The sequence below is a fragment of the Barbus barbus genome (assembly GCF_936440315.1).
Source record: "Barbus barbus genome assembly, chromosome: 40".
Classification (NCBI taxonomy): Eukaryota; Metazoa; Chordata; class Actinopteri; order Cypriniformes; family Cyprinidae; genus Barbus; species Barbus barbus.
The window spans coordinates 25263978-25288142 of NC_136718.1; the positions used below are offsets into that span (position 1 = coordinate 25263978).

At 38.5% G+C, this 24165-nt stretch overlaps 1 protein-coding gene across 1 annotated transcript; it reads left to right on the forward strand.

The window, feature by feature from the left end:
• Positions 1 to 6633: 6633 nt before the first annotated feature.
• LOC306859404 (coagulation factor XIII A chain-like) lies at positions 6634 to 23401 on the forward strand (the record flags this gene model as incomplete). The annotated part of the gene is made up of 16 exons (XM_079400417.1): positions 6634 to 6724; positions 6939 to 7130; positions 8388 to 8636; positions 8722 to 8840; positions 9130 to 9237; positions 10282 to 10459; positions 10748 to 10886; positions 11197 to 11389; positions 11722 to 11875; positions 15461 to 15745; positions 16110 to 16270; positions 19616 to 19752; positions 19886 to 20044; positions 22054 to 22254; positions 22516 to 22621; positions 23276 to 23401. 16 exons carry the CDS (start codon positions 6634 to 6636, stop codon positions 23399 to 23401), a joined length of 2598 nt encoding a protein of 865 aa, XP_079256543.1.
• Between the last annotated feature and the right edge of the window lie 764 nt (positions 23402 to 24165).

Consider the following 24165-nt stretch of genomic DNA (forward strand, 5'->3'; position numbering starts at 1 on the left):
AGGGATTGTAGGTGGGGGGAGTGAATGTCCAGCGCTCTCTCCACCCTCAATACCACGACTGAGGTGCCCTTGAGCAAGACACCGAACCCCCAACTGCTCCCCGGGCGCCGCAGCATAAATGGCTGCCCACTGCTCCGGGTGTGTGTTCACGGTGTGTGTGTGTTCACTGCTGTGTGTGTGCATGTTGGATGGGTTAAATGCAGAGCACGAATTCCGAGTATGGGTCACCATACTTGGCTGACCAAGTATGAGATTCATAGAGTATGAATCTCTAATCTGAAGTTAGCACAATTTTCTTATTTTTCGGCTTAAAAAGTAAAAAAATTGCACTTAAAATTTTATGCAATACAACTTTGTTAGGTATGAATGTTAAAAAATATTATTTTGCACAAAATAGAGGAGACAATACCGTGTCGTTTGATACTTTAGCTGACGTGCTATGTTGAGCTAACCTTGAGATTTAGCCAACATTAGCACACATTTCAGTTTGGGGCAAGTCGTCACATGTGACAACTTGCCCCAGCACAAATAAACACACAGAACTGCAACCCCCTAGAACATTCAAGCTGGCTTTAGGGTGGCTGGGGTTCAACCTTACAACAGAGATGTATTTCTGGAAACCGAGTTTGCACCATCCTACGTCACAGTTCGCCCCATTCAGAACCCTGCCCTGCCAGGCCCCAGCACCAACAAGGGGACAAGGCAGCTAAAAGAAGAAAAACCATACAAGAGTCATCATCAGATGATGAATACTGCTTCTGCCTTGTCTTTGTGGAGCCATTTTCAAACAGTCGTCCAAAAGAGACCTGGGTAAAATGTGTAAAATGCAACAAATGGGCCCATGATGCTTGCACTTCAGGCCAGGCAATTTATGTGTGCCAGAATCGTGACTCTGAAGATGAGTCTCATTAGTCAGATACAGGGCATCTGTTTTGTTCAGAGGTTAAACATGTTAAGTTAAGCGAGTTATCTGCAGCATTCCATTCAGTTATCATGGATCTATGTGCAAGCCAGAGAACATTTGAGTTTAAAGTTCAAAGTAAAGTGGTCTTGCCACTTAATGTGTTTTGACTGAAATGTGTATTGTTTGGATTTAAATAATTGTTTTTCCAAATTTTCTAGGCATGATTGTTTATATTTCCAGTTCTGGTTTCAATTTAAAAATTAAAATCTATATTCACAATTAAGTAGTTGTGTTCTTATTTTTAGATAATCTAGTGTGACAATTTACCCGCCGATGGGGCAAATTGTCACAAGTGCACATTCTCTATTCAACAGTCTACAACTACGTAATGAGATAAGATATGAAAATGTAATGAATACAACATATGTGCCGAAGACTTCCTTCTTTTATTTGGTATGACATTTATACCATTGTGATGTATGGTGCTCAGTAAATGTTAGACAGTGTGAGAAGTGTGACAACATACCCCGCTCTCCCCTACTCTCTCTCGCTCTCTCTCTCTTTCTCTCTCTCACACACACACATTATATATATTCTTTATTTTTTATTTACCATGCTGTCATACTTACCGTGTTTTAAAGGAAAATAACAGAGACCTAATAGGTGCTGTAACAGACCCAAATCATCACTGCTGCATAGTTGAATTACTTTTTTCTTTACTAGGATCTTTTCTTTAATTTTAAGAGGAAACACCCACATTTCTAAGAATTTTCTTAGAATTTTGTTACTAGGAGCCATTCTTAGCACTAAAATTGTTCATGAAAACGGGCCCAGGTCCTTTCTTTCGGAACATGCAACACAACTCCTTGTTCAAGCTCTTGTTCTGTCCAGGCTGGACTATTGCAATGCTCTCTTGGCAGGTCTTCCAGCCAATTCCATCAAACCTCTACAATTAATCCAAAATGCCGGTGCAAGATTAATCTTTAATGAGCCGAAAAGTATGCACATCACACCTCTGTTCATCAATTTGCACTGGCTACCAATAGCCAGTCAGTGAATATCCGATGTGATCATTAATTTTTGCTTTCTGAATAGAAATGTTGTTTGTCGAAGCTTCCAGTTCATCCAGTTATTTTACTTAATCTTGCAGTAATGTCATACAGTAGCTCTGCCCATAAACTTAATTATTAAAAAAGGTTCTAATGCATTCCTGCTGAGTAAGAAACCTTTAGAGTATCTTTTTTTTGATGACAGTAGTGTCAAAAAGTTATTGCAGTTTGCACAGTAGCTCACACAAATGGAACACACTAAACCTACGCTAAACCTAATCTAATAAAGATTCACACCGTCTTTTTCACTTATTATTGAGCATGTTTATCTTTGAGGTTTATTTATTTTTTCTTTCCGCTTTCGTAAATTGATTAATTTATTTCATTCTCACAATTCAAATTCCTACCTCAGTTCTCAACTGGTTTTTCTTCAGGATTTGATTAATTATCTGGTGAACCAGCGTAGAGTCTACTACCCATTACACTAATAATATTAATGCTAATTTGATTAACTGTCATTTATTTCTGGTTTGTATTTTATTGAGGAAAACATGTTTTTTCACATCCTGCTCAATGTTCTCCTTTAAGCATGTGCAAATATGAAAATTAAATGCTCTGAAAACAGCTGACTTTGTATTTGTTCACCCACTGATAACAAGGTGGGCATTGAGATCATCATGGATGGGGCAGGACCTCATATCGGTGAAGACACCAACCTGAAGAACAAAAACAAATTGTGGCAAATGGTAGGTTTAGGGGCAGGGGTTGGGTTACGTGCTCATAAATGTGTAAATACTGTAATGGAAATAAAACTGTTGTGACTGTTTACATTGAAAAATCACACCCCAAAGTTTACTCAATAATGGCAATATTATTACCAAATATAATCATGATGATAGAATTACCAGTGCCTTTCTCGTCGGCATATCGATGCTAAGGGTTTCTTATTTAAAGCAATGGAGGACCCTACACATCAAAAAATACACTAAAGCATCCTGACCAAGCGTCAATATGTGACGAGTTGGGAGTGAGAATGTGTTGCACCAGCACACGTTACTTTTGGGATGGTATTCTGCAGGTGATGAACAGAGCTGGTTTTCTTCAAACATGATGTTTTGAATTGTTTTGAATCTTGCTGCTCACAGTCTGAGTGTACTTTAGGTGCTTTTTTTTTTTTTGCTAATTCCAAGTGTGTTTTCATCTGCATATATGATCATGGAGCTCAACTAGAGTGACCATCAGGTTCAACAAGGCCCTTCTCCATCAAACTGGCCAGAAGGCTAGTTCTAGGAAGAGTCCTGGTTGTTTCAAGCTTCCATTAAGGGTAACTGAGACTACATGCTTCTGTTAAACTGCAATGCTGCAGAAATTTCTCTGTACCCTTCCCCAGATCTGTGCCTTGGTACAATCCTGTCTCAGAGGTCTACGCACTTTTATAAAAAACAAAACAAAACGCACAACTGTGTTGGGTTACTTGGCAACCCAGAAATGGGTAAATATTGGACAGACCATATATGCTGGGTTATTTTTATCCACCATGCTTGGTTGTTTAATTTAAGTATAATCTATGGTTTAAAAATTATATTGCTGGTTTAAAATAGGCTGGAAATTAAAACAACAAAAAACACAGAATTACTATAGGCAACAGCGATAGAACATTTATTAAGCAAGAACACCCATGGACAAAATCCAATACAAATTGAATTTATTTGGGTGAATACAGCATAGTTTACAATATTACATACATTTAAACTCGTTTAACAAGCATTTTAGAAATAAAAAAGGCATATTTAGAATTAGCATTTTTTTTTTATTTAAGTGTATTCAACCGTTCTCTGTAATCGCTTTTTACAGAAACGATGCCAATTCTTGTGCCAAATCTGAGCCGGTGAAGGGCTGCTGTTCCTGGGGGAACTGCGAACTTTAGACCACGGCCTAATGTTTCACTCGTAGCTGAGGGATCGCGTACCGTGACTGACTCCAAATCCTGGCCAATAACAAACAGTACTGAAATTGTAGAACATTAAGAAATTAAATCACACCTATTATTATAACAAAAAATCTATTTATTTTATGCAAGGCAAAGGCGTTTCCTGCACGAAACGACGACCGCCGCTGATGCAGCTGACTGACATCACGTCCTAATGTTGACTTGCATAAAATATTATAATATACACCACATTAAAAACTTTATAAATGAAATAAAATGTATACAAACCTTTATTTCCCCAAAAGAGTGCATCAAATCAGCGACGGAGCTGAGAACCACTCTCTCATGTGGATCTAAAAAACCCGTGCTCTCAGCAGCTGCATGTCTCACCGGAGACTAGCTCAACCCAGCGGCAAGGTAGAAAAAAAATAACCTAGCACCTGGGTAAAAATATTAAAAACAACCCAATAAAATGACCCAACAGACTGAACCCGGCATTTGGGTTTAAAAAAAAAAAAAAATCCAACACCTGGGTAAAAATATTAAAAACAACCCAATTAAATGACCCAACAGGCTGAACCCGGAATATGGGTTTAAAAAAAAAAATCACAATTTTCACACAAACCTGTTGGATGTTTACCCATTTTGTATAGTGTCTGATTCAGAATCAGACCAATATGTCCTACTCTAAGCTGAGTAAAAAGAACCTCTTCTTTTCGGTTTCTACCCCTCATTCTGCCTCCTCTGACTTTTTCCTGAATATTATAAAGGTGTCGACCTGTATAATTTAGATCCCAGTATTGATGCCATTTTCCCATCATTCGAGATTTAATAATACCCTTTCCCTCAGCTTTACTTAATGGGATATTTAAATACACGGTTGGTCACTTCAATGACAATTTTGCCAGCTTATCAATGGCTTTATTTTCCTCAACTCCTACATGAGCATGAACCCAAACAAACCCAACATTCAAACCCTTCTCATGTAAACAGAATATGACTTGATGAATTTCATTAATGACATCTAATCTGCATGATTTCACATTTTTAATGCTTAAAAGAGCTGACCAGCTTGCAATTATTGCTCTGATGTGCACTGTTAACTGTGTGACCTCATATAGACAGGTGTGTGCCTTTCCAAATCATGTCCAATCAACTGAATTTACCACAGGTGGACTCCAGTCAAGTTGTAGAAATAAATCAGGGATGATCAGTGGAAACAGAATGCACCTGAGCTCCTTTTTGAGTGTCGTGGCAAAGGCTGTGAGTACTTTTTTTGTGTTGCCTTTCTTTCTTTTTAAATTCATGAAATTTGCAAGTGTTTAAAATAAATATTTTTCACATTGACAGTGTGGGGTATTGTTTGTGGAATTTTTTTTATTTATATATTTTTTTTTTTTAACATGCGTTTTGGAATAAGGCTGTAACATAACAAAATGTGGAAAAAGTGAAACTTTCCAGATGCACTGTAAATAAAGACAAGGTGTCAATTTAGTTTAAGGTAGTTATGACTTCCACTAGACTTCTGTTCATTCTGTCTGTTCAAGTCCTGTTTCTGTCATCTCTAAACTGACAGCACACCTCAAACTTTGATTTGGCCTACAGCTAATTAAATTACATACTTCTACTAATATATTATGATACTGCTTTATACTGTTAAACTACTGAATGAGCTCACATTTCCATCACTTTACCTGTGAGTTAGTATCAGATGTGATGCTTAATTTTTGAGTTTCTGAATAGAATTTTTGTTTGACGAAGCTTTCAGCTCATCTATTACATTTACGTTTTAGTTTCACTGAAGTCTTTGTGGCCAGTGATGTGAAAGCACTTCTCATTAATTTCTGCTGAGTATGTAAGTTTAGTTTTGGTTGGTTGCTTTTCTGTTGACAACGGTGTCAAATATCAAATTGATGCAGTTTACACAATTGCATATTGTTAGAAAGTGCTCTATGTATGTTTTAATGCTAACTCCTTCTGGAAAGTCATGCAAATATGCAAACTCATTTGAAAATTGGCAAAAGGGGGCCTAAAAAAAATAATTAAATACAGGACTGTTAGCAGAGTGAACACTTTTTTTTTTTTTTTTTTTTTTTTTTTTTTTTTTTTTAAAATTATGCACATCTTGGTATGCATAGAATAACCTACATTTGATGGATGGAAGGGAAGGTGGTGGTATTTATTAAAGAACTGTCATTGTGTCAAAAGAAGCCTGAAACTGCTCCCAGAGCTGATTCTCCTCTGAAACCTTTAGTCTTGCACACACAGGGATGTCTGGTCCAATTCTGTAGCTTCCTCTTGTTTTTCAGTCCAAATGTCTAAACATCCTTAAAACAATATAAATAAATCTGAAAGGCAAAAGTGTATTAGTGAATGTAAGAGTCATTGGTCTTGTGGAAGATATTTCCACTAAAATTTAAGCAATTTCAGTTTGTTAGCATGAATGGAGCTAAACAAATACTGGTTAAAATGGTATATAATAAAAATCTGTTAAGACGCTTTTTTTTTTTTTTAATTTTTTTTTTTATTGGATTCAAAGTATTTAATTTAGTTTTGAATCCAATGCATTTTGGAATCGTGAGTCTATAATAAAATTCTTATTCTGGGGTTGCCTTGCAATGGGGTGGCAATTGTTTTTCTGTCTGAAACGGCAGTTCTGTCGTGAGCTTGTATCTGATATCGTGTGTGTCTCATTGCAATATATTGTATGCATATTTTATTTTTTCCTTTATTTCAGGCTGATTGTAGAAATGTTTAGCTCTAGCCCCAACACCAATGGAGATCCCAATGCCAGCAGCCCTACAGCTGTGCCTACGACCCCGTCTGCATTGGAGACTTCAAGTGAGAAGGAAAAAGAGGGAGGCTCATCTGCATTAAAAAAAATAAATTCAAGTTTTAACTAAGTTCTCTCTTTAAAAGCTGCATAAACAACCTCGTTTTTAAAAAAATAAAACCATCTTATTTGGATCCACTATTGCTGGACAACCCTAAGATTTGATGCTTTAAGTTGGATGATCTTAGGGCTGTGTATCTGGATGTTTTCTCTCTTTCTCAGACAAGCTTCTGAAGGTTAATTCGGTCGACCTCCTAAAATCCAAGGATGGGCAGAACCGTCTCGAGCATCATACAGACACTTACTTCAGCGACAAGCTGATCGTCCGCAGAGGACAGACCTTCCAGATGTGGATCGAGTTCTCCAGACCATTCAACCCCAGATCGGACAAGCTGCAGCTGCAGCTGAAGTTAGGTGAACAACCTGTTTGGGGTTTTTTTTTTTTTTTTTTTTTTTTTTAAACTACAAGGTGCTCAAATTATTCGCTTCCTTTTAAAATGATTGCGTATCTTCATTTGATGCTTTCTAAGAAGTCAAACATCTTCGCACATGACAGCCTCAAGTCTGGACTTGTCTGGATTCCCTCTTACTGTTTGTTTTGAGTTTTAGTGAATGTTTTTCATGATTACTGCTGTACTTCTCATTCCCACCGGACAGCTGACCGCATGTTTCTTTGCATAATTCAATCTAGGGATCTGTTGAGCAACGTTTTTTTTCTTAGACCTAGAATCAAAATCACCATTAAACTCCCAGAAGACCAGACTTTAAATCAGAAGATTGCAAAATCAGGGGTATTATAGAGGTAGTGTATGTGCATGCAGTGTATAATAACACTTTAATAATTTGAAATAAAATGCAAAGTGGAATAAAATGTTTAAAATCTTTTTCATTAGTTTAACTTGCTGTAGCTGCTAAAATCTAAAACTGAAACAAATGAATAAACTCTTTAGACTTATTAAAGTAATAATACAAAATAAAGTGAAAATGTAAACTAATTCACGAAATGAATAAACTATAATGGTAAAATTCACTGAAAAGAATCAAATGTTTGAAGAATTTGAATTAAATCAGAAATAAAAGCAGTACCAGGAAAAACAACTTGAGTCAAAATAATCAGTGCATATCAGACGCATAATAGAAATTTGGAGTTAAAATTACACTATCATTAACCTGAGAAACAAATAACTGGACGGTAAGGTATTTCAAATTGATTTAACTCATGTTTTGTTGGATGTTCATTCTTTCTGTACTCTACCGTAACTCATAAGACAAACATGCAGCAGCTACGGAAGTTAAATCCTTCTTTTTTTTTTTTTTTTTTTTTTTTTTTGTCAATGGTTTTTCATCCGGAGTCTGACGCATTGTCTGAATGATAAATCAGTGTGACAAAGACAGAAAGATGCCCAGACATTCTGATGGGTAGTTCAGTTATCTTGCTCTTTATACAGAAGAGAAGGACTGACAGATTAATCTTTTCATTCGTGATGGATGTGAGTCATGAAGTAGTTGGGTTTGGGCCAGGACTAGTTATTATGTAACCTAATCCAGCTGCTCCTTGAGTCTCATTTATTAATGGATCTCCAGCTGAGCCACTGACAAATGATTTGATCAAACTAAATCATTAAAACGCTGTTCATCTAACGTTTCCATGTCTTCGTGTTTTTGACACAGATCCCTTCTTCATCAGTAATCCTGGGGTTCGCATCTCTGTCCCGTTAGTGGATGTCCTGGAAGATGGCCGCTGGGCAATGAAGATTGTGGAGCAGGAGGACAAACGCGTGCGGCTGGCGGTCAACACTCTTCCCACCGCCTCCATCGGCCGCTACAGGGTGACCGTTGAGTCTTTTTCCCCGTGGGGCAGCCTGCTGTTCACCTGCACCCCAAACGACATCTACATGCTCTTCAACCCCTGGTGTGAAGGTACAGAGTCAACAGAAGTCAAGCACACTCGTTTCCCCTCATTTACGTTAATGAAGTAACACCACATGGATCTGTCTCTCCTCAGATGATCCCGTGTATCTGGATAATGAAGCGGAAAGGAAGGAGTATGTTCTGAATAGCATGGGCAGAATTTACTATGGAACCGAGCAGCAAATTGGAGGCAGAACATGGAATTTTGCCCAGGTGAGGAAACACAATTCCATTGTAGAGAGTGAAATTGATTTGTTAGGGATGTCCCGATCAGGTTTTTTTTTTTTTCTTTTTTTTTTTTTTTTTTGTCCCGATCAGATCAGAGTCATTGACCATTGAGTATCTGCTGATACAGAGTCTTGATCCAATACTTATACAATACTATACCTATTATTATTGCTGTTATTGGTATGCATTTAAGTTTCAATCAGATTCTATGATTTATGAATCTGTTTTTATGAATTCCTTTTTTTTTTTTTTTTTTTTTTTTTTTTTCCCCAAGTTTGAACGGGACATCCTGGAAGCATGTCTGTTTCTGCTGGAGAAGGGTGAGGTCACTATGACCGAATGGAGGGATCCAGTGATCGTGTCCAGAATGGTTTCTGCTCTGGTGAGTCACATACACATGACATCGATACGAAGTCTTGAATATGGCATGGATTTAAGGTGAATTGCAGTCGACATCATGTGGTAGTTTATAGGAATCCATCTTTTTCAAAACGGTACATGTTTAACACCAGAGCCAGTGCTTGTTTGCAGAAGCACTTGTTTCTTTTTCATCAAAACGCATTCTCCTCTGTCTCATCTGGCACAGTTTCAAGCATCATTAGTGTAGAGAGATGTCCTTTAATTCTATACACTTGTGAATTAATGGATCTAGAACTGCAAAAAGGTTTGTGACATTCTTACCTTAAGATTTAAGATTCTGACCTTAAGATTCTTACCTTAAGATCAAACATACAGTAAAGACAAATATTACAAAATATTAAAATGGCTGTTTTCTATGTGAATATCTGTTAAAGTGTAATTTATTTCTGTGATCAAAGGTGGATTTTCAACATTACTCCAGTCTCTGGTGTCACATGATCCTTCAGAAGTCATTCTGATTTGATAATCAAATGTTTCTTGAACGGCAATATTGAAACCGGTTGTGCTGCTTAATTAGTAGAAAATGTGTTTTATTATTTAAGATTCACAGATTAATAAAGTTTAAATTCTATTTATTCAAAATAGAAATCCTTTTTAATTGTTTTTACTGTCACTTAAACCTTTTAATGTATCATTGCTAAAAAGTGTTAAAATGCTAATAAAATCTAGTACTGAGCAATAGTGTTAAAAAAAATGCCCTTTTTTAATTTAAAGAATTTTTAGCAGTCACCTTACAGAAATCTGCTTTTCATAAATTGTCAAAGTATAAAAATGACACTAAAAGATAAGTCCTCTTTTGATTTACCGTTATTAAAGAACTAGACTAAATGTCCACAACAACAGTTCAGTCTTTAAACAATATTTTTTGCATAATCATTAAATTATTGACTTGAATCATTTCCTGGGTTCTTGCATCTTTCCTGATATTTGAGGAACAGAAAAGATGCATGATTCAAGAGCTGAAAAGCACCTGTTTTTGTAAAGCTTTTCTGTTCTTCTGTGACAGGTGAACTCAAATGACGACCGTGGTGTGCTGATGGGTAATTGGACAAACAACTATGAAGGCGGGACGAGTCCCACTGCTTGGAGCGGCAGTGGTGACATCCTGAGACGGTATTACAAAAGCTCAGGGAAGCCTATCAAATTCGGCCAGTGCTGGGTCTATGCAGGAGTCACCACATCTGGTACGATTTTTTTTTTTTTTTTTTTTTTTTTTTTTCCCCCAAATCCCTTACAACAGCCAGAAAATTATTTCAGAGTTTAGGAATAAAAATCATGTGTGAATGATATGAACAAACCCCTCTGTAAAAGTCTTCATAATATAGAAGCATAAAACTGCTAAGTTTTTCCTAGTGTCTTGCCTTGGTGTTGGACTTGCCCTGAACGTCAGTGGCTTGTTTGCAATTTTTGCGTCACTTACCGTTCAGAGTTTATATAAATACCTTTTAATGTTCTTTCCATTTCTCTCTCAGTGTTGAGATGTCTTGGTATTCCCACCCGTTGTGTGACCAACTTCAGCTCTGCTCACGACACGGACCTTTCCTTGACCACAGACGTTTATCTTGATGAGAAACTGGAGCTCATTAAAGGCGACACCAGCGATTCTGTCTGGTACGATTACAGCCTTTATTTCATGGAATATAGAATGCATTTTTTTTTTTTTTTTTTTTTTTATGGAATATTTGTTTTGTGCATTTGACTTGACCGTTTAAAAAAAATAAAAAAAATAAAAAATGCTTTAACAGTCATGCGTCAGTGTTAAATTCTCTGAAGGTATTTAGTTCGAGGTTAATGGTCATGATTTTCTGAAGTGCCTCGTTTCACTTTTTAAGGGTTTCAGTCCCTGTTAGTCGATGCCCAAGTGTATTTTTGTAAACTGGCGACTAACAAACACTCACACATTGGCTCTGTTTCTCTGTAGGAACTTCCACGTGTGGAACGAATCCTGGATGACCCGTCCAGGCCTCCCGCCAGGTAACGGTGGGTGGCAGGTTGTGGATTCAACCCCTCAAGAGACTAGTGATGGCTCATACCGCTGCGGCCCCACCCCCGTCTCCGCCGTCCGCAACGGACAAGTTGACCTGAAATTTGACACTCCTTTTGTCTTTGCTGAAGTGAGCGCTTCATACAAACTTTTTACCCTCATTTGTGTGACATTTCATACTTTGCATTTTTAATTTGGAACATCGGTTCAACAACTAAAAAAAAAAAAAAAAAAGTTGTGACGTATTGTCAAGTATGGTGACCCATACTCGAAATTGGTGCTCTGTGTTTAACCCATCCAAGTGCACACACACAGCAGTGAGTAGTGAACAAATGCGCACGCGCACACACACACACCGTGAACACACACCCGGAGCAGTGGGCAGCCATGCTGCGGCACCTGGGGAGCAATTACTCCAGAACATCTACTGAATGGCTGAATTGGTTTCACTGTGCGTCTCAGGTGAACAGTGACAGAATCTACTGGCAGAAGAAACCTGATGGAAGTTTGAGTCAGGTTAATGTGGAGAAGAGCACCATCGGTCATCACATCAGTACTAAAGCTGTAGGATCTGATGCACGCGTGGACATCACACACCTCTACAAATACCCAGAAGGTAACAAAACAAAAACCTAGAGTTGCCTTAATAGAAAGCATTATAGACATGCTCCCGATAGAAGCTATACTGTTGGGATTAATTGCTAAAGCTTATCGCGGTATAAGGTAGTATGCCTTGTGTATATATATTTTTTTTTTTTTTGCAAATAAATTTCAATACTGTAAGTTATTAAACCTGTTATACTGTATTTAAATTATAACAAAATAAATGAACACAAATACAATAAAGCAATACATAATTGGTGTAGAAAGTTATTTTTTTTACACCGATTAAAGTGCAAAAGACTTAAAGACCAATCGGTGCACTTCACAATAAGATCTTATTAGTTAATCTTAATTTGCTACAGAAGTTATTAATATTTCTTAAATACAACTCTTTTCATGTTAGCTCATTAAATATCACTGTTGCAACTTTTGATTTGAACAATGCGCTATTAAATATTGGATTAGTTAAGATGAATGCATGTTTGGAGGAATTTTTCATTGGCAGTAGGTTATCTAATGAAGCCGAAGTGTGACTGAACAATCAAAATGATTGAAAATAAATGGCCTATAAATTTTTGGCACTTTGAACACCATAGCGAAGCTAGGGCTGCACAATAAATCTCATATATTTAATGCGCATCTTGTCAGTAAAGACGGTTCTTTAAGTGTAAATTTCCACCACGTAATCTGAACCGAAATGTGTGTAAAACTCTTTTTGCATAAACTTAATTGTCTTCATGACCAATTTATTCAATCATGCACACTAGAGACAAGCGTATTTACTGTTTTTATAGTTAAATAACTTTCCTGAGATAAGTTACATTCACAAGCTGTTGTAGCTTTCAGCGTTCTGATGTTTGTTCAGGTTTAAGTGCTATAACTCAGGGATGGGCACTCGAGTTAGAGACTCGGACATTTGCATTTTTATAGACCTCAGGCTTGACTTGAAGTGACTCCAGACTTGACTCGAAGAAAAACTCGTGAACACTTTAAAAGCAATTCAAGTCTTTAATCCTTAAATGCTTATACATTTATGCATAATTGTGGCCCTGGACCACACAAGCAGTCATAAGTGTCAATTCTTTTGAAATTGAGATTTATACAGCTGAAAGCTGAATATATAAGCTTTCCACTGATGTACGTTTTGTTAGGATAGGACAATATTTGGCAGAGATGCAATGATTTAATTTCTGGAATCTGAGGGTGGTAAAACATCAAAATACAGAAATTGCCTTAAGTTGTCATGCAGTTCTTGGCAATGCATATTACTAATCAAGAGTTACGTTTTGACATTTACAGTAGGAAATTTTACAATCTTCATGGAACATGGTCTTTACTTAATATCCTTATGGTTTATGGCATAAAAGAAAAATTGATAATTTTGCCCCATGCAGTGTATTGTTGGCTAGTGCTACAAGTATACCCCAGTGACTAAGACTGGTTTTGTGCTCCAGGGTCACTCATGATATTCAAGGCGGACCGCATCCGCACCGCGAGCCGTAACGGAAGCACCATTTTACACAGGCAGCGCGTCAAAACAGCGGAGCGGGTCACAAGCGCTCAGGGTTGTTTATAGTAAATGTCTTTCAGCGCTATATCCTAGTATTTTGTCTAAAGCCAAACGCGCTTTATTCAAGCCCTTTCAGCTCGTGCGCTCTCTCCGGACGCGCGCCGGTGCCAAGTCAAGAGCGGCGGATGACGCGGTTATTTTAACCCAAACACTGAGAGCAGCAAAATTATAGACCACTTTCACTAAAACAGCAGAAAATGCTGCACATGTAGCCTACTTAATCTTTCTTACATCTATCAGATGTGGTCTAGCACTAATCTGTAGGCTAAGAACATTTCAAAAGAATCATGTAACCTAATTATAATTGGGAAAATTGTTGTTGGATGGCTAGGATGGAACTTAAAATGCTAATGTAGCTACAATCAACGCTCTTATCTTGAGCAAAAAAGATGGACAACTAGCAGTTTCAAAGTTTACTTAAAGCATTATCTACTAAAAACGGTGTAGGTTTCAGGAGCAAAACGCAGGGAAAAAAAATCATATTTTATACAGCCACATGGCCTTGCATGGATAGGTTTTTTTTTTTTTTTTTCTTCCCTGTCCCAGATCTCTGCTTGGAAAATAGAGGACGTGCCTCTTGGAACTTTAATTGAATACCCCTGATTTATATCCTACATTTTATTTGTATGGTTTGTAATGTCACATTTCCTTGTGTGTCACTGTAGATTGGACTCTTCCTTAAATTGTACAATTTGATTACAGAAACTGTTTTGAACATGGTAATGGATTAACTTTATTTTTTTACACACAGAGCACATTTTGTCTATAGCCTATAAAACCGTAAATGGGAAGATTTCAGTACTTGGATTATGAATGAGTTATTTTTATTTTATTTTTAAAGCGAGCCATTAAATGACTTGACTCGTGACCAGAGACTCGACTGAACTCCGACTCCAGGTTAAAGACTTGTGAGCATCTCTGCTATAACTTGTGTTAAAGTGGAAGAGACTCGGCTACTGTTTAAACTGAAGCAGCTACAGTGATCTGTCAAGAGCATCAAAATGGCATGTATTGTTTGAAGTTTTAAAATGGCCAGAATTTGAAAGCTGAGATCTTGTTTCTTCTCAGAAGTAGCAAGGCACAATGCTCTTTGCAATTATTGGATTGGAGGCACACTACAAATGTTTGATTAAAGGAGGAAAACTGCACACCTGGCAACCCTAGCTTGACCTCATCATAGGGATAAATTAAGCTTTTTTTTTTTTTTTTTTTTTTTTTTTTTTTTAAATGTGGTGGTTAACTGAAAGAAATCTAATTGGAATTTCGGATATCTTATCCTGAATCAAATTATTCAAAATATGCATTCCAAATCCTGATCTGAATGATTCGTGAACCATTTCAGCTTGGGACTTTGGAGTATGTATCCCGACTCTTTCAACTCATTAAATTTAAAGATTCACAAACCCGCTCAAGTTCTGTTCTAAATGATTTGGGGGGGGTCTGCGCTGTCACGATCTGAATCGAATGATTCCCGATACGTGATCTGTTTGGAGCGCTTTGAAACTGAAATAAGAATCAGTGCGTTGCAAAATGGATTCAGTGTATTGGAACATGGTGAATTAAGCAAAAATGTCAATGATGATGCACAATTACTTTAAACCGTTTAACTTCAGTCAAATCTTGTTCTCATCCCATTGATTTCCTATTGACTGTTACAAACTGAATTGCAGTAGTCAATGTTAAATTTGTTATATCTGGGAAGTTATTGTATCTGATTGTATTAGTCCAGAGCAATGGTCACAAAGTTCAGTCCTGGAGGGTCTTGCACAGTTTAGCACACCTGAAGCAGCTAATCAAGGTCTTACTAGGTATACTTCAAGTTGCCTCATCCTACCTGCCTGGGAGCTTCGAGTTAAATTCTGCAGGACACCAGCCCCCCAGGATAAAGTTTGATGACCCCTGGTCTAGAGTGATAGTCAATGTAAAAAGAGGAAATTGGAGAAGCGGATGAACACAAACGGGTAGGGTGAAGGTTTGATTTTTGACAGACACTAATGTCACTCCCACTCTTTACTGTCCGTTCATCAGGTTCAGAGGAGGAGCGCATAGCTGTGGAAACAGCCAGTCGTTTTGGCTCCAAGCCGACTTTGTATCCATTGCCCACTGACCACGATGTGAGTATTGAGATCGTCATGGACGGGACGGGACCACGTATTGGTGTAGATGCCAAACTCTCCATTGTCCTGAAGAACACCAGCCCAAAGCGGCGCACGGCCAGTCTGCTGTATGAGGTGATGGTCATGTACTACACTGGAGTGCTGAAAGACACCGTGAAGAAGGACCGGATTCCTATTGACCTCAAACCGCAAGAGAGTGAGTGGAGTTTGACTATTAAACCGTCCCAGGAGAGACTTTTCTCTGGTTATTGTGCCTCACAATGTCTGAATCGGTAGCTGCTTTTGTCAAATCACTTGGTGATTTTCAATTTCATCGAGGAAATTGCACCTCTAGTCCCTTAAAAGGCCATCTTTGTGCCTTACTTGCCCCTAAAAGGTGCATATTAGTACCTTAGTCACAACATGAACGAAAACAAAACATACAAACAGTAATCTTCTTACACATTGAGAATGTAACATGACTAATTGGTCACTCTTATGGGCAGTGAGCAAAGAGGAAACCTGTTTCTCATTGTAATAGTTTTATTGTCATTAATGTCATGCTCCTTGTCTCCCTTCAGCTAAGACTATTCCTTGGATTCTGCATTATAACGAGTACATGAACCATCTGGTGGACCAGGGTGCTCTGATGCTCACGGTCACCGGACGGGTTGACCAGACCAAACAGGTTCTAGCCACACAGTTCAACTTCAGACTGCGCACTCCAGACCTCATAATCACTGTACGTCAATGAGTCAATAGTCTTGATTTGTGATGTATCATAACTATATGCTGTCAAAATTAGCACATTAACGCAGAAGTAGTTTCCAGTTTGAAGAAATATTTAACACCGGGTTAGGGTTGGGTTTTTTTTTTTTTTTTTTTTTTTTTTTTAAATTGCCTTATAACAGCAGTATACAGGTCCTTCTCAAAAAATTAGCATATTGTGATAGTTCATTATTTTCTGTAATGTACTGATAAACATTAGACTTTCATATATTTTAGATTCATTACAACACGACTGAAGTAGTTCAAGCCTTTTATTGTTTTAATATTGATGATTTTGGCATACAGCTCATGAAAACCCAAAATTCCTATCTAAAAAAATTAGCATATCATGAAAAGGTTCTCTAAACGAGCTATTAACCTAATCATCTGAATCAACTAATTAACTCTAAACGCCTGCAAAAGATTCCTGAGGCTTTTAAAAACTCCCAGCCTGGTTCATTACTCAAAACCGCAATCATGGGTAAGACTGCCGACCTGACTGCTGTCCAGAAGGCCATCATTGACACCCTCAAGCAAGAGGGTAAGACACAGAAAGAAATTTCTGAACGAATAGGCTGCTCCCAGAGTGCTGTATCAAGGCACGTCTGTGGGAAGGAAAAAGTGTGGCAGAAAACGCAGCACAACGAGAAGAGGTGACCGGACCCTGAGGAAGATTGTGGAGAAGGACCGATTCCAGACCTTGGGGTCCTGCGGAAGCAGTGGACTGAGTCTGGAGTAGAAACATCCAGAGCCACCGTGTACAGGCGTATGCAGGAAATGGGCTACAGGTGCCGCATTCCCCAGGTCAAGCCACTTTTGAACCAGAAACAGCGGCAGAAGCGCCTGACCTGGGCTACAGAGAAGCAGCACTGGACTGTTGCTCAGTGGTCCAAAGTACTTTTTTCGGATGAAAGCAAATTTTGCATGTCATTCGGAAATCAAGGTGCCAGAGTCTGGAGGAAGACTGGGGAGAGGGAAATGCCAAAATGCCTGAAGTCCAGTGTCAAGTACCCACAGTCAGTGATGGTCTGGGGTGCCATGTCAGCTGCTGGTGTTGGTCCACTGTGTTTTATCAAGGGCAGGGTCAATGCAGCTAGCTATCAGGAGATTTTGGAGCACTTCATGCTTCCATCTGCTGAGAAGCTTTATGGAGATGATTTCATTTTTCAGCACGACCTGGCACCTGCTCACAGTGCCAAAACCACTGGTAAATGGTTTACTGACCATGGTATTACTGTGCTCAATTGGCCTGCCAACTCTCCTGACCTGAACCCCATAGAGAATCTGTGGGATATTGTGAAGAGAAAGTTGAGAGACGCAAGACCCAACACTCTGGATGAGCTTAAGGCTGCTATCGAAGCATCCTGGGCCTCCATAACACCTCAGCAGTGCCACAGGCTGATTGCCTCCATGCCACGCCGCATTGAAGCAGTCATTTCTGAAAAAGGATTCCCGACCAAGTATTGAGTGCATAAATGAACATAATGGCCATTCTTTTATTGGTCGGATGAAATATGCTAATTTTTTGAGATAGGAATTTTGGGTTTTCATGAGCTGTATGCCAAAATCATCAATATTAAAACAATAAAAGGCTTGAACTACTTCAGTTGTGTTGTAATGAATCTAAAATATATGAAAGTCTAATGTTTATCAGTACGTTACAGAAAATGATTAACTTTATCACAATATGCTAATTTTTTGAGAAGGACCTGTATATAACCGCTCCACGGAGGATGCCATCTCACACCTCCTCCACACCACAACAAGTCACCTGGACTGCAGAAAAGGGAATTATGTAAAAATGCTGTTTGTGGACTACAGTTCAGCGTTTAACACCATAATTCCCTCCACACTCACCTCCAAGTTGGAGGTCCTTGGTCTCAGCACATACTTGTGCCAATGGATCTCCAGCTTCCTGAAGGACAGACAGCAAGCCGTACGGATGGGTAAACGCACCTCATCCTCCATCACCCTAAGCACTGGAGCCCCTCAAGGTTGTGTTCTGAGCTCCCTGCTGTACTCGCTGTACACTTATGACTGTGTGGCCACTTCCAACTCCACCACCATCATCAAGTTTGCTGATGACACTGTGTTGGGCCTGATCTCAGACAACGACGAGACGGCCTACATACAGGAGATTAAGAACCTGGAGAGTTGGTGCCAGGTGAATAGTCTACACCTGAACATCAGCAAAACTAAGGAGCTGATAGTGGACTTCAGTACGAAGCAGGAGCGGTCATACCAGCCGATCACGATCAGCGGGACTCCAGTGGAGAGAGTGGACAGCTTCAGATACCTGGGTGTTCACATCACGCAGGACTTGACTTGGTCCTGTCATACCAGCACCCTGGTGAAGAAGGCCAGGCAGCGTCTGTACCATCTGAGACGCTTAAAGGACTTTAGACTTCCCTCTCGGGTGCTTAAGACTTTTTACACCTGCACCATCGAGAGCGTCCTGACGGGCAGCATCACTTCCTGGTTCGGGAACTGCACTATGCAGGACAGACGAGCCCTCCAGAGGGTGGTGCATTTAGCGGAACGTACCATTCACACCGAGCTCCCTGACCTGCAGGAGATCTACAGCAAGCGGTGCCTGACCAGGGCCAGGAAGATAGTGAAGGACCTCAGCCATCCCAACAATGGACTCTTTTTCTCTGCTGCGTTCAGGGAGGCGCTTCCGCTCCATGAAGGCGAACACAGAGAGAATGAGGAGGAGCTTCTTCCCGCAGGCCATCCGGACTCTTAACCACTCTCCACTCTAATCACATCACCCCACACTTCCACTTTGCACATTTTCAATTACAATCTGCACTAATTTGTAGAAGGTTACGTAAGGATAAATGAGTGGGACTTGCATACCCTTTGTCTTTAGTATTCCCTTTACTCACTTATACACTTTACTGCACTGCACAGCACACGGACACTTTATCACTGACATACACTTTACTTTTATAGAATCTATATTGAATCATATTCTATCTTTATTCTCATATCTATTTGTTATTTTATTGCTAGTTTCTGTAGGTTTACTGTACTTTTTCTATTTGTATTTTTGTAAACTTGAGGTTTTTCTTAATTTTGTTGGACAGTCGTACAATACATTTCACTACATGTCGTACTATGTATGTATATGTATGTGACAAATAAAATTTGAATTTGATTTGATTATGACTTGTGCACTATAGTCCATGTCTTCTAGAGTCACATGATTGTTTGTGTGAGGAACAGACTACATTGAAGTTTATTCCCTCCATTTTTAGCTCTCAAATCTTATTCTCATTTCATTCTGCATCCATTGATCGTGTTTGTACCGTTTCAGCCTCTGGAGGATGCTGTGGTGGGTAAAGAGTTGACCGTCAAGATCACGTTCCAGAACCCGCTGTCACAAGTATTGAAGAATGTTTTGTTCCGTATAGAGGGACTGGGAATGCAGAGCGTTAGAAAGATCGAACATGGGTAAGACTCAGTGTTTAACAGCATTTTCATTTCAGCCGTGATGTATTTATGGTTAACAGATGTAATGTACTACACTTAAATATGATAAACTGACAAACTTCCAGTAAGTTTATATTCTGGTTCTTTCTGTCAGTGATGTGGAGAAGCTTGAGACTGTTACACTGATGGAGAAGTTTGTTCCTACGGTCTCCGGCTCTCAGAAGCTCCTGGCATCGATGGACTGCCGCCTGCTCACTCAAGTGCATGGATTTGCTGATATTGTGGTGAAACCAAAGTTAAACGAGCACTCTGTGTAAAGCCTTCTAATGCCCTGTCTACTTGGTGCATTAAAGTTTTCATTCTTGTATGAAACTGAAAGTCAACAAAGATCCTCGTTGTTCATTTTGTCTCTGTACTAATGTTTGTGAGCAGATGGTCATGAACAAATCATTCTCTAGTGTATTTGCATAATAATGGGCATAATTATTTGCATGGGTAGTTTATTTCCTAAGCAATATTGTCTTCATTCAGATGCTGTTATATAAAGAAGAATCAAGTCATAACATTTTTGTAATCCCATGTTAACAGCTGGAGATGGGAAAGAATGTCTTCAGTAACTTATTTACAAAGTAATGTGCAATTTCCTGGAAATGTAGCATTTTGTTGACTTTCATTAAGTCATATTATACTTCATCCTAGACTTTTTTTTTTTTTTTTTTTTTTTTTTTTTTTTTTTTTTTTTTTTTTTTTTTTTTTTTTTGCGCAGCAGGGCAGGCTAAATATTCACATCTCATGCAGAATATGGTTATTTTCTGTTGGTCAGTGTATGTGTACATCTGATAGGAAGTGTCCAATAGACATTTTAGATGAGCCCTCTAAAAAAAAAAAAAAAATACGCCTTGCAGATGCCAAATAGTCTCTGTGATGTACACATCAGGGTTTGGTTTATCAAGCTGAGGTTGTTCTGACATGAAAATGGAACCGAGTCAATGTAATTGCTCAACCTAAAAAATGTTCGCTTCTAAGCAGGTAAAAGATTCATTAATTTAAATTGAACTTAAGAAATTCTAGTCAACAACGTGTCTCAGTGCAGCTTGGAAGTAGAAGGCCCCTCCAGAGATGAAGGGTGTTTCTGCTCCATACCAACAGTAGATGGGGGTAGATTAAGATCAGCTGTAAATGAAGCGAAGCGCAGCAGCTCACTTTTGAAAAGGGCAGTAGACCTACTAAATGAAACAATACAAGTCCTTCCATGCTGGTTATTGATTGCTTCATCACAGAAATCTGATCCTCACTAATAAGCTGAGAGGTTTGTTAAAGATTATTTTACCTGAATGACTGTTCATTTGTCTTTGCAGTTTTTCTTTTCTTTCTGCTGACTTCAACTGAACTTCTCAAATTGATTGGACTCCACAATCTTCCTCGGTTTTCAACTGGTTTTACTTAAGGATATGATTTTCTACCTAGTGATTACCAAAAACAGTACCGACCTTGTTAAAAATCAACAGGCTAAATATATATTGGAACATGCAGAGATCTGATTCAGTCTGAATAAATAATCTGAATGCAGTGTCTATGTACATTAAACGTTATGTAGTGTCATTATTACCAGAACAAAACGTTTCTAAGGCACCATGGTTGCTATTTTGACATTTCCAAATTTTCTTTCTTTACGTACATCCAGTATACCAATAGTTTTTTTTTTCTTTAAAACCGTCTTCAGCGAAACCGTTGTCATATAAAGTGAAAGTCACTGTGATTCTGTGTTTCTTAGGGGCTAGGAAAGGTTTGGTTGTGTGTGACTGATGCGACGGATTCAGGAAGATGATGAAGAGAAAACACAGCTGAGGAACAACAGAGCCATAATGATGATGTTTTTATTCAATCAGGTAACTTTCTTTAATGTTTTGACCTTTTCTTGACATTTGTCTGTCATGTTAGCACCTGATATAAGGACTGTTTCAAATCACTCAAGAGGTGCTTGATTTGTTGTGCTATACATTATTTCCGAAAATAGTGTTTTTTTCATTACTGTTCAACAAAGGCTCTTCGTGTGCAACACAGACCATTAACTATTTTAACCAAACTAATTCAGTTTTATATTTTGTGATTTTATTTTTATTTAATGTTTATTATTATAAAATGAGAGAATTAAGTGAGGGTTGTAAACTGCATTCAAAACTGCCCCAAGATGGCCAGTTGCTTCGGCTCCAAGCCGGCTTTGTATCCATCCCCCATAACATCATTGTGAGTGTTGAGATGATCATGGATGGGACATGACCTTGTATCAGTGTAGACGCCAAACTCTCCATTGTCCTGAAGAACACCAGCTCAATGCAGCGCACGGCACAGTCTGCTGTATGAGGTGATGGTCATGTACTACACTGGAGTGCTGAAAGACACCGTGAAGAAGGACCGGATTCCTATTGACCTTAAACCGCAAGGCAGTGAGTGGAGTCTGACTATTACACCGTCCCAGCAGAGACTTTTCTCTGGTTATTGTGCCCCGCAATGTCTGAATCAGTAATGCCTTTGTCAAACATCACTTGATGAGTTGACAGTCAAGATCATGTTCCAGAAGCTGCTGTCACAAGAGTTGAAGAATGTTTTGTTCCGAATGCAGAACGTCAGATGATCACAAAAGGGTAAGACTTTCAGTGTTTAGCACTTTAATTTCAGGTGTGATATGTTCATCCACTTTAGAATGTACTGCATTACATATGAAAACTGTATTTAAAGAGTGAACAGCTTCCAGTAAGTTTATATTCTGGTTCTGTCTGTCAGTGATCTGGAGAAGCTTGCGATGGTTACACTGATGGAGAAGTTTGTTCCTACCGTTTCCGGCTCTCAGAAGCTCCTGGCATCGATGGACTGCCGTTTGCTCACTCAGGTGCACCAATTCACTGATATTACATATACATATACAGACAGTATATGTATATGTATATCTATATGTCTATATGTATTCAAATCACACCAGTGTGATTTGAACATAAATCTGCCTTCACGCTGCCGCCTACCTACAGAGAGCAGCTGTCATGTAATAAAACAGCTTCACAAACAGTCTTTTCAACCACACAGACAGTATCGTTTCTGTGTTAAAAACATTCAAATAATCAAAGTAGTACTGGGATAAAAGTTTTAAAAAGTAATTTGACACTTCAAATGAAGATTTATCGATTACATTGTTACATTGTATGCCACTAGGTGGTGAAAAGTGGCTTTTAAAATTAATTTTTCTTTGAATCCTACAAGAGATTTTTTCAAAAACTCTGATTCATCCAGTAAGGAAACAAGTACATCTTGGAATCATTCATTCATAAATTGCATGTGATTTTTAGTTGTCTAATGTTTTTTTTTTTTTTTTTCTTCAAAATTGTGAGAACCACAACTTCCATTGAAAAAACAAACAAACACAAAGTTTCTGAGTTTCCCCCACTGGAAGTTGTCTTATAGCTCTTTTCTCTAAAAGGGAGGCTACTTCTACTTCTAGCACCTGAGTCAAATCCCCTGTTGCTACTGATGCTTATAACCCCGTTGAAAGGAGGGGGTTTTACAGCAAACTGAAGCCTGTAACACTTGGTTACCGTCGCAAGGACCAAAGGATGAGCAGAACACTTTCTCCAACCCTCCTGATAAAAAGCCAGCAGATTTCTTTGGCTTCATCTAGCAGACAGAGAGAAAACAGGCCAGGATCTGTCTAATCCGAATATAGCCTTAGAATCCACTGGAGCATTGAGAAAATCTCGTGGTGTGATTGGTGCTTCCATAGTCTATCACGCCTGAGGCGTTTCCCGTAGTGAGATACCGAGCGATTGTTTGAAAGAGAACTATAGACGCATTAAAAAAAATAGATAAATAAAAAACTAAAAAAAATACTAAAACTTTTACTTATATATATATATATATATATATATATATATATATATATATATATATATATAAACTAATAGTATAACATCATAATTATAATTAAAAACTAATAGTATCTGAATGATGCTAATAGGGGGTAGGACCCTCAGATGGGGTAGATCCTGAACCTCTGATTTAGGTAGATGTTGACAGACCTGTAGGAGGTGCAGATGATCATCAGTGTGTGAGATCTGCTCCAGCTCAGTGTTTCTCTTCTTCAGATCAGTGATTTCCTGCTGCAGCTCTTTAATGAGATCTTCAGCCTGTTTCTCTGCTGCTTTCTGCTGTTCCTCCATCATCTTCAGCAGCTCAGACTGACATCGCTCAATGGAGCGGATCAGATCAGTGAAGAGCTCAACACTGGCTGATTTCTCTTTCTCTTTATTTCTCTGATAAATGAGATCAATTAGCAAATTAATTTATGTATTTAAATTGATTTACAAACACCATGAAATATAAATGGGCAATTCTTATTTTTATGGAATATTGCATATATTTATTAGATGATTTGTCTATGCACAT